The sequence below is a fragment of the Aphidius gifuensis genome, linkage group LG3 (assembly GCF_014905175.1).
Source record: "Aphidius gifuensis isolate YNYX2018 linkage group LG3, ASM1490517v1, whole genome shotgun sequence".
Taxonomy (NCBI): Eukaryota; Metazoa; Arthropoda; class Insecta; order Hymenoptera; family Braconidae; genus Aphidius; species Aphidius gifuensis.
In genome coordinates this window covers 26,850,992-26,863,253 of record NC_057790.1, presented here as the reverse complement: position 1 = coordinate 26,863,253, position 12,262 = coordinate 26,850,992, and the positions used below count along the sequence as shown (strand labels likewise).

The window sequence follows — 12,262 nt, the reverse complement described above, 5'->3', positions numbered from 1 at the left end:
TAATTTAATAATAAAAAATAAAAATGATGTTCCAATAATAATGTTCTAATTGATCGATCATTTTGGTGCTTAATACAAAATATATACTCATAGATAAATAAAAAAAAAGCATCATCATTATTATTAGATAAATTTCTAAAATCAGGTAAACAAACATAAAATCATTTTCTAAACAATTAATTTTTTTTTATAAATTAAATTATATATTTTTTCTTTGATAAATTTCATTTTATTATATATTTATTAATTTTTTAAATCTCAATGATGCATAAATCAAAAACACTTAACACCTACAATAAATGATGTTTATTATTTTCGGCATATCTACTTTGTAAAAAGCTAATTATAATATTTCATGTTTTACCAAAAAATTCAATAATAATCAATAATAATTATCAAGCGACAGTTTTAGATCTGTATAGATCAATCATGGGTTTACATGAAAACCAATGAAAAGTGAAAACTCGTGACCACTACATATCACTACATATGTAGTAGTATCACATATACCTATTATATATAGTGGCCACACTCTTGAATTTTTTCCAATCATTCAACTATAGTGCACGCGACACTGAGTTGCACTGAGTACACAAATCAACGTAAGGCTACATACCACGTGAAAATTAACTTACTGTATAATACTATTTTATTCACGTGCAAAATATATTGCTTTATATTTTTTTGCTCATTTTTTTACTTAAATAAACGTTGTCACTTTGTCAGTCGTTATACACGCATAGTTAAAGCTTAGTTGAATACCAAAAAACGGTATTGGAAAAGTAAGGCGGTTAATTAATCAAGTATTTTCCATAAAACATTGCAAATTTATTCGAGGTTATAATAATTGATCGCGATAAATATATGCAATAAAAATAAATTAAATAACCTCAAGACTTATAAACAAGCTGAGATGGATAAACTAAGTGAAATAAAATGGCTGATTCCAGAGTTGACAAAAAAAGCTTTAAATATACGAAATGTAAGTTTTAAAATATTATACATATTATATAATCAAGTGTTTATTGTTAATTAAATTAAAAATTAATCAAGTTATTTTTTTCATATATATAGGAGACCCAGTCATTGTCAAACAGATCACTTTTACATTATGTAATAACAAAAGAGTTGATAGATGTTGCTAAAGAAGCTATTCAAGATTGGAATATGCGTTCTTTAAAATATTACGAGAAAAAGAGACAACTGCATGGATGTCTTATGTATGTGATGGAACTACTTTTTGTTAATAATCCACGACTCGAAAAAAGTAAGAAAATAACAGCAGATTAATTTTCAATGATAAAAACAAAATTTTTTATCATCATAAATACTAATGATAACATATACTTAATTTATTTTTCAGTATGCAGCAAGAAGTCTAGTGAGCTTGTTTTTTCATGCTTTACAAAGTATGTATTTCGTCGTAAATCATTAAATCAAAATCTAGATGATCTGGAATATATACTTCAATTTTGGGGATATAATTTAACGTATGTTGAAGTATCAGGATATCCTTTTGATTCTCAAGTAATGCAATTGATTAATACCAACTGTCCACCAGGTCTTAAAGGACTTGGAATGGATATTAAAGAAATAAGTAATTTTGAAAATGTTTGTTTTAATATGCATAAATTTGAAAAGCTAAACGTTAAGTGGAGATGTGAAGAGTCAACGCTGCCAATGACTTTGGTCAAGTCATTAGAAGAATTGGGTAAAACCTTAAAAGAGTTGGATCTTTCATGTATATCGAAAGGTGGTGTTTTCTTACTAGATTCATTGGTTCCGGTAAGTTTAATAAAAATTTTAATAAATATTATCTGCATGTATGTAGAATAAAAAAAATTTGATTTAAATTTTAATAAATTATATATTTTTTAGGTATTTCCTCGGTTCGTTGCTTTAGAACGTATATATTTAGATGGTTTTCCACTGAATCAAACAGTAATTCAGACGATAATTAAAATAACAAGTATAACGGAGCTACTATTATTCCAGCCTTATGGTCATCGAATAATGGAGATTGAAAAAATAGATCTGTCTCCAATCGGGAATTTAAAAAATCTTAAAAAATTAGATATTAGTTGGGGTTGCATTACAGATGAAACATTAATTAAACTTGGTGATGATGCTAAAAATTTAGAAGAATTACATATACTTGGTACAAAAATAACTGATAATGGTATTTTCGCAGTCAAAAAAATGAGTCAATTGCAACGATTCTATCTTGGTTTAGACTTTTTTCATCAAAAAATATCAGGAAGACAAAATGAGTACATCACTGATAAATCAATTGAATGTTTATTTAATGAAAAATTGAAGTTTTTAGATTTATCAAGTTGTCGTAATATTTCTAATAAATCAGTGATTAAACTTTTTGAAAATTTACCAAGTCTATTATATCTAGCAATTAATCTTACAAATGTTACTATTGAAGTTGTCGAAGAATTATCTAAATTAACAAAATGTTATGAGGAGAAAGTAGAGGTATTAGTTTCTTTTGAAGATTCCAAGGATATTTTCAAATCATTATTGGAATCACATAATATTAAATTTATGACTCCTATTCTACTTGGATCTGGAAACATTAGTTAATAAAAAAAAATAAATTATGTTTTCTTGTTATAATATGAAAAAAAATTTAAATTACTAATTTAATATCACGATTGTATTAATTAGTTCCTATATAATAGCTATACAATCGATACTGTTATAATAATTCAATAAAAGATAATATATAATGTTTTATAATAAATTTAGATATTTACTTGTTGTCAATGGATCTTAAGATCAATTGATTTGGTTGTTATTTAAATTCAATATAAAAAAAAGGAAATGTATTTTTAAATTCAAATGAAAAAATTACAAATTTATTTATATATTAATGCAATAAGTATAGAAGTTAAAATTAAATGAATGAAACAATGTGAAATTATGAAATTCAGTTAACTTATTTTCTGTCTATTTTTAGTAATTTTAGAAACATAAAATCTTTAAATTTATCATAAATAAAGAGTCATTATTGTAATACAAAATCAATATTATAAAATTAATTTTAATACCAAATTTATTATCAAAAATATATAAATGAAAAAAAAAACACTATACACATATAATAATCAAATCATTAAATTAAATCGAAAAATAAAAAAAGGAGAGACAATTACAATAATTCCAGTTGATTCCAAATACACAGAAAAATTAAAAATCCTTTATTGTTTTTATAATAAAAAAAATAAATTGAAATTAATTAATTACCGTTAATAATTATTATAATTATCAAGTAACTTTATATTTTTTAGATTACAAGCGAATCTTTGACGTTATAATAAATAATAAAAAAAAAAAAAACAAATAAGATTATTTTAAAAAAATTAAAAGCTTATTTACATGAAAACTTGTGGCCACACTTCTTGTTTCTCTTGAATATGAATAGTGCACGAGACATTATAGTCATTCCACACGTGGTTAAGATTAAACAGATTAAATTTTAGCAATTTTAGACAAGTGCAATTTTGTCAAAGTAAGGCTACATACCACGTGGAAATTAACTTCGTCTAAACTAAACTAAAATTTATTTACACAAAAAATTCATTAAAAACATTTATATTTAACAAGTTGATTAGATAAATATACCATATTTTATTTACGTGCATCGAAAATAACAATAGGCATATAAAGTTCAATCAATTTGTTGAGTATTTTTTACTAAATTTTTCGAATCTATTAGAGGTTATAATAATTCATCGATTTTTTTTTTTTTTCTATATATTTTGCAATAGAAATAAATAAGACAACCTCATGGAGATTGATATGGAGATTGATATGGAGACTGATGATGAAAGTCTGCTAGTTAAAAAGTTTGAAAAACAAACTTTAAATGACCAGGAAAATGTAATTTTTATAATATTATATCAAAAGAATTATCTTTAATTAATTGCAGAATTTTTAGCTGCTGTAATTCTTTAATATTTATTTAAATTACATATAATAAATTTATTTTCTTATATATAGATGACCTCAGCTTCAAGCAGACTAGTTTTACCTGATGTAATATTAAAAAAAATGATAGAAGATACTGAAAAAATTTGGGATGATCCCATGACTGAAGAAATTGAAAAAATTTATCATGACCTCAGGATTGAAGATACAAAAAATCTTATTCATGATCCCAGCAAGTATCACGAAGTACGCGATAAAATATTAGAGGCACGACATAATAAGCTTATGCTTAATTGGTATGAACTATTTCAGAATGAACCACGACTCGAAAAAAGTAAGGAATAACAACAAACTAATTTTTGATGATAAAAAAATAAAATTCTTTATCATCATGTTATTATTATTATTATTATAAATACTATTGGTAACATAATTAATTTATTTTTCAGCATGTAAAGATATAGAACTTGTTTTTTCAAACTTTACTAGATATTGGTTTATGGCATCATCAAATGTTGAATACGAAAATTTCGTTGATTTGAAATATTCAATTGAATTCTGTGGATATAATTTGAAGGATCTTGAGGTCACAAAATATCCTTCTTCTCAAATAATGCCATTGATTAATACATACTGTCCTGGTCTTGAAGACCTTGCTGTAACATTTAAAGAAATAAGAGATGAGGATTTTAAAGATGTTTTTTCTAATATGCATAAACTTAAAAAGCTATTCATAAAGTGGAAATGTGAAAGATCAACGCTGCCAATGACTTTGGTCAAGTCATTAGAAAAAGTGGGTGCAACCTTGAAAGATTTAGAGCTTCGATGCGAATCGAAAGATGGTGTTTTCTTACTAGAATCATTGGTTCCGGTAAGTTTAATAAAAATATTTAATAAATATTATCATGTATGTAGAATAAAAAAATTTGATTTAGGTTTTAATAAATTAATTTAATTATTTATTTTTTAGATATTCCCTCGATTCATCGCTTTAGAACGTTTACATTTATATGGTTTTCAATTGAATCAAACAGTAATTCAGTTGATAAGCGAAATAACAAGTATAACTGATCTACTTTTAATCCAGCTTTATGGTTATCCAATAATGGTGATTAAAAAAAACAATTTGTCTCCACTCGGAAATTTAAAAAATCTTAAAAAATTATATATTAGATGGAATTGCGATGATTCAGATGAACTATTAATTAAACTCGGTAATGATGCTAAAAATCTAGAAGAAATACGTATACTTGGTACAAATATAACTGATAATGGTATTTTCGCAGTCAAAAAAATGAGTCAATTACAACAGCTCTATCTTGGTTTAGACCGATTTCATAGAAATGCATTAGAAAAACCAAATAAGTACGTCACTGATAAATCAATTGAATGTTTATTTAATAAAAAATTGAGTTATTTAGATTTATCAAATTGCACCGAAATTTCTAATAGATCAGTGATTAAAGCTTTTGAAAATTTACCAGGTTTATCAGTATTATGCGTTGAAAATACAAATGTTACTATTGAAGTTGTCGAAGAATTATCTAAATTAACAAAATTTCATGAGAATAAACTACTTGTGTTAGTTTCTTTTGAAGATTGTAATGGTATTTTCAAGTCATTAATAGAATCACATAATGTTGAATTTCGGTGTAGGTCTACAGATTAATCAATTAATTCTATTATTTGATCATATCTTAAAACAACTTGATTTTTGTTTGTTAATAAAAAATGTGTGGTGCTTTCTTGTCATATGATAAGAAGACATAAAAATTTAATTGAGTTAACTAGCTAACTCATTATCACTATTGTATTGATATTATATAACAGCTATTCAATAAATATTGTAACAATAATTAAAAAAAAGTTAAAAATTCTTTTTTGTTTTTATTAAAAAAAATAATTCAAAATAAATTAATTTCGGTAAATAATTATTATAATTGACTTAACTACATATTTTCTAGATTACAAATAAATCTCTAACGTTAGAAGAAATATAAAAAAAAAAAAAAAACAACTAAGATTATTTAAAAGAAATTAAAAAGCTTATTTACAGCATGATGATTATAAAGTACTCAATATAAACTGTCACTGTAATTAATAAAATTTTAATTTTAATTTTGCTACGATGTTGTGCTATTGGTAGATGTAAAATTTAATTGTTAGCATTGATGATTGAATAATATGATCTGATGATTAATGTGATAATGATTATTTTAAATTAATAATTAATTACCATTAATCATTTAAATTATTATTTTCATTATTTATTATTTATATAATTTTTAAATTTTATATTTATTATTTATATTTAATTAAAATCTTTAAATCTTAACGATGCATAATAAACAAAAACACAATTTTTTTATAATATAACATTATTTCATAATTTAAATATATTTTTTTTAATTTTATTTACCACAGATGGTACAGAAGCTTATCAATATCAAGTTGAGAACAGTTGTTAACAAGTTGAGAATAACTGGCCATAAGCTCAATGGCGTACCACTGACAAGCACTGACAAGCAGAAAAAAAAAATAATAAAAAAATATAACAATAATAAATAAAATATATATTAACTTCCTTTAACAGTATTTCGAGTACATGAAATAATAAAAAACCTATCAAACAGAACGCACCAAAAAAAAAAAAAACAAACATCATTTATCGAACGGATTATAAAAAAAAGGTATTGTTGCATGATTAATTGATGGATCAGTTGATTGTTCATAGTGAAAGTATATGTGTAAATAATAAAGGGCAAGGTTTTTAGAATGTGATTATATTTTTTAAAAAATATAAATGTAAATATTGGGTGGTGTATTTGTCCAAGTGCATGATGAATAATAATAATTTCACACAAAAAATACAAGAGGGGGGTACTTAAAACCGTTGATGATGGCAGCCGTTAGTCAAGTGCACTAGACACATAACCTAGTTATAATACAAGCGTCCTTATATTTAATATTATTTTTTATAATTTAATATATTTACTGTCATTTGTAGTATTATAATTATTAATTATTAATTACCTATAATAATTGACTTGATAAATTGTGAGTTTTTTAATAAATTCATTTTGACAAGGTCATGTTAACTCCTTTTTTTTTTTTGCTCATTTTTGTTAGATGAAAATTATTATTTTGTTGTTTTTTAGAGTAATTATTTATGCGTGAAATTGACAAGTGGCTAAAATGGATATGGATCCAGCATCAGTTATAACACTTTGCAAAGAAAATATACAGCCATTACGACATGGAAGAAATGCAACACAACTTGGTACAGCATTACGTGCACAGGAGGATGTTGAAACACATCAATTATTGATGCAAGAAAAACAGTAAGCTAAAGAATAAATAAATAAACAAGTGAATAATTTAATAATGATTGTTATATATTTTTAACTTGTAGAGCATATGAGGATGCAATTAAAAATTACGATGGTGATGATCCACTTGAAAAATGGTATGAATATATACTTTGGGTTGAACAAAGTTATCCAAAAAGTGGTCATGAATCACCTATTGGTAAATTACTACAACAATGTTTAGCTGCATTTGAAAAAGAAACAAAATATCATCAAGATCGTAGATACATTAGATTATGGATAAATTATATAAGTATGCAAAAAAATCCACTTGAATTGTATCAGTTGATTTATAATAATGGTATTGGTACAATGATTGCTGATATGTATCGTGCATGGGCTTTTGAATTAGAACAAACAGATGATAATAAACGTGCTGATGAAATATATGTACTTGGTATAAGAGCTGGTGCTGAGCCACGTGATGAATTGGAACATGCACATCAAAATTTTCAATTATCTGTTGCACGTAGAATGCTTGGAAGAATGGAAGAACGAAATGAATATGAATTATCTGAACAAAGACAAGCATTTAGTTCATTACGTGCAATTAAATCTGGACGTCGTGTTACTAATGTTAGAACTGGTAATCGTGTACGTGATTATATGCCTGGTGTTGTATCACAAAGTCAAAGTCAACAACAACCATCAAAAAGTGGTGTTGGTAATTCTAAAATACAAATATATGAAGATGCACCAACAACAGGGTCAACAGAAACACGTGGTACAAGTATACTTGATCATGTACCAATTGAAGATACTGTACATAAAGAAAATACAATAAAACCAGGACCATGGAGTCAAAGTTCACGTAAATATCCATTGATTGGATCATCTATAAAACCTGGTTTTAAAATACATGAAGATTTGCCAAATGATAATAATTATAATATGGAAAAAATTAATTTATTTCCAAATCATGTTTGTTTTTATGATGGTAGTACTTATCCTGAACATTTAACTGTGCCTGTATTTGTTGCTGAAGCACCATCAGCTACAATAACAAAAGTACATTATCCAAAAGATTTAGTTTATGCTAATAATACTGATCGTAGTATTGAGGAAATTAAAGCTGATAATTATATTATGTTATATAATAATCATCAACAACAGCAACAACAAATTATTGGACATAATTTAATTCAAAATGATCAACAAGATAATGAAATATCAAAATTTGATGAGGATAAAATTAATAATGCTAAAGTGAATGAAATTGAACGTCAAAGAAGAGAACAATATGATATTAATCAAAGACTACAAGCTGAAGCTGAATTACAAAGACAACAACAATTTCAAATTGAAAAACAAAAACTTGAAAATGAGAGAATTGAGGCTGAACAACGTGAAATTGAACGTAGACAAGCTGAACAACAACAACAACAACGTGAAATTGAAAGACAAAGAATTGAACAATTAGAATTAGAAAGACAACGTTCAGAACAATTAGAATTAGAAAGACAAAGAGTTGAATTAGAATTAGAAAGACAAAGAAATGAAGAAATTGAACGTCAAAGAATTGAAGCTCAAAGAATTGAAGCTGAAAGAATCGAAGCTGAAAGAATGGAAGCTGAATTAAATCGCCAACAAAAATTACAATCAACAAATTATATGAGTCATAGTTCAGGTGTTAATTTAGAAACAAATAATGTTGAACATTTATTAGGACAAAGTTTAACAGTTAATACTAAAGAAGCTATGTCAGTTGTTCAAGAATTATGGCAATCACCAATTAATTCAAGTTCATCACAATTATTATCAAGTCCAATGCCATCAAGAATGCCTGATGCAAGATCAAAATTTAGTTTTGACATTCATATGGATAGTTCAATGACACAACAACATGCAATGTCAACAACAAAGCAACATCATCATCATCAACATCATCAACAACCACAACATCATCATCAACAACAACAACAGCAACAATCTAGCTTTAATATTCAGCCATATCATGATCAAGAGAATCATCAAGGCTATGTATCACCTTATTCAAGTCAAGATCAACTTCATCATCAATCATACCGTGCTATACAAGATCCTTGTTATCAGTACCAAATGCCACAGCAGCCACATCATTCATCACAATTGCAACATCAAATACAACATGTACCACAATCTCATATGATTCATCATCAACAACAACATCATCTTCATCATCAAATTTCTCAACCATCTCACATCCCTCCTCCTTCTTCTTCTTCATCATCTCAACATTATTCACCAGCTTCATCCTCTCATATTTCACTTCAATCATCACCTCATGACATTCATCATGGTCTCATTCAACAAGTCCCACCTCAACCACCATCATCATCCTCATTATCATCCTCATCATCTTCATCATCACATCAACCAGTCATGTCACCTCATATGCCACCACCACAACAACAACAACAACAACAACAACATCACATGTACAATAATATTCAACATATGAATAATGTCAGATATCAACAACAACAACAACAACAACAACAACAACAGCAACAGTATACAATGATGCCACCACACCAAATTGAACAGCCAAAACAACAACTTCAATATCCACCATATATGGATCCACAAGTTGATGCAAAACAATCATACAGAATGCCTGAATTACCATTAATAAAATCACCAGGTATGAATAGACGTGATTTAAAATATCTTGTAAATAATGATAATAAAGAAAATTCAACTGGTTTAGTATATAATATTGGTGGTGTTGATGATAACAATAAACAAATTGAACAACAAAATAATTTATATGATGAAAGTCTTGGTATATCACCATTATCAAGTGGTGGTGTTAATGACACATGCTTTACTGAACCAATAGCAGCACCACAAAATAGTTCAACACCAATGACATTTAGACAACCATCATATAGACCAAAAGAATTATCACATTATCAAGAACATCATCATCATCATCAACAACAACAACAAATTAATATACCAGTAACACAAATATCAGATGTACCAACAATTACAAATGAACAACAACAACAGCAACAAAATGATAAACTCAGTGTTATTATGGAAACAACACGTGAATATACATCAACAAGTAGTGGATCTGGTAGTAGTGGACATACAAGAACAACTGGATTTGGTTTTACATCACCACCATCTGATGATATTGTTAATAAATTAACAACTAATAATAATAATAATAATGATATTAGTGTTAATATTGATAGTAATAAAGATATTGAAAATAATGAAACATCATTAACAACAAATGATCAAAATTTACGAGCTAAAATACAAGCTGTTCATGCACAAAGTCCACGTACTGTACAACGTAATGTTGATCAAATAACATCTGAAATAAGAAATAATTGTGATTTACGTGTACCATTTAAACTTGATGTTGATGAAAAAAATAATACAATTAATGATGATGATAATAAAATAAAAAATAATAATGATAATTCATTGATTGTTGATGAACCAATGGATGAAGTTGAAGAAGAAGAATTTCAATTACCAACTGGTGATATTAATCCATTTGATAAAACAATAATATCTGGTTTATTACGTAAAATTAAATTTCCTCAACCACATCATTCAGATGGTTATGTACGTACAAATACAGTTTTAACTAAATTTTCACCATCATCAAGTATAACACTTGGTAATGATCAATATGATATGGAAAAATGTTTAGGTAAAGGTACATATGGTACTGTTATGAAAGCAATACATGTACAATCAAATCAAACAGTTGCATTAAAAACCCAAAGACCAGCATGGGTATGGGAATATTATATTGCTAGAGAAATAAAAGCACGTTTAACAAATCCACATATGTTACGTGGTTATATGGATGTTACCAAAGCTCATGTGCTAGATAATGCAAGTGTACTTGTATCTGGTTTTTCAAAATATGGTACATTATTATCTGTTACAAATCAAGTTAAAATTGCAACTGGTAAACCATTAATTGAACCACTTGCTATTTTTTTTACAATTGAAATGTTACAAATTGTTGAACATCTTCATAAATGTCAAATTATTCATGGTGATATTAAACCAGATAATTTTCTATTGATGCATTTACCTGTTGAAGATTTTAGACCAACAATACAACTTATTGATTTTGGATGTAGTATTGACATGAGTTTATTTCCTGAAGGTACTAAATTTACACAAATTATTAAAACAGAAGATTTTACATGTATTGAAATGCAAACTGGTCGTCCTTGGACTTATCAAACTGATTTATATTGTTTGGCTGCATCAGCACATTGTCTATTATTTGGTAACTATATGAGAGTTACCAATACTGGTGATCGTTGGTTTGTCACATCAAAAATGCCAAGGTAATTAATCCAATATTTACATTAAAAAATTATGAAATTTATCAATTAATTAATCAATTAATTTTTTATTTTTTTTTCACATTTAGATATGTCAAAAAAACAGCATGGGAATATTTTTTTACTGAATTGCTAAACATTGAATCTTGTGAAAAAATGCCTGACTTGAGTAAAATTCGTAACACCATGGAACAAGCACTTGCTGGAATACCCAGTGTTGATACTAAATTTCGTACATTTTCAAATGTTTTGAACAAACGATAACCTTTATAATATTATAACTTTTAAAATTTAAATTATGAACAAAATAATATACTAATAATAATAATAATATACTAGACTTTGCACTAATTCCAGTGCAGAACCAATAAATAAATAAATAAATAAATGTAAAAAAAAGATAAAAAAAAAAAATGAAAAAAAAAAAATTATTATTATTATTATTCGTGGTATTTATTATCTCTATGCTGGTGTATCAAATTAAATAACTTTAATTAAGAAATTAAACAAAATTATTGTAATACATTATTGTTTTTTTTTTTTTTTTAATTTTAATTTTCACAGATGTCTTAATTTAATTTAAAAAACAGTCATTCATCGTTTAAAATCATAATGAAATAGTAAATAAATAAAACAGAACCAATTTGT

The 12,262-nt window shown here is 26.2% G+C and overlaps 1 protein-coding gene across 2 annotated transcripts; it reads left to right on the top strand.

Moving 5' to 3' along the window:
• The first annotated feature begins 6,437 nt into the window (after nt 1-6,437).
• LOC122853383 (J domain-containing protein DDB_G0295729-like) lies at nt 6,438-12,134 on the top strand. 2 transcript variants are annotated; one of them, XM_044153820.1, is made up of 4 exons: nt 6,438-6,629; nt 7,098-7,280; nt 7,352-11,617; nt 11,704-12,134. In XM_044153820.1, exons 2-4 carry the CDS (start codon nt 7,135-7,137, stop codon nt 11,876-11,878), a joined length of 4,587 nt encoding a protein of 1,528 aa, XP_044009755.1. In that variant the 5' UTR covers nt 6,438-6,629; nt 7,098-7,134; the 3' UTR covers nt 11,879-12,134. The 2 variants fall into 2 exon arrangements, with proteins under 2 accessions (XP_044009755.1, XP_044009756.1); XM_044153821.1 differs by lacking the exon at nt 6,438-6,629 and adding an exon at nt 6,675-6,716.
• The last annotated feature ends 128 nt before the right edge of the window (nt 12,135-12,262 follow it).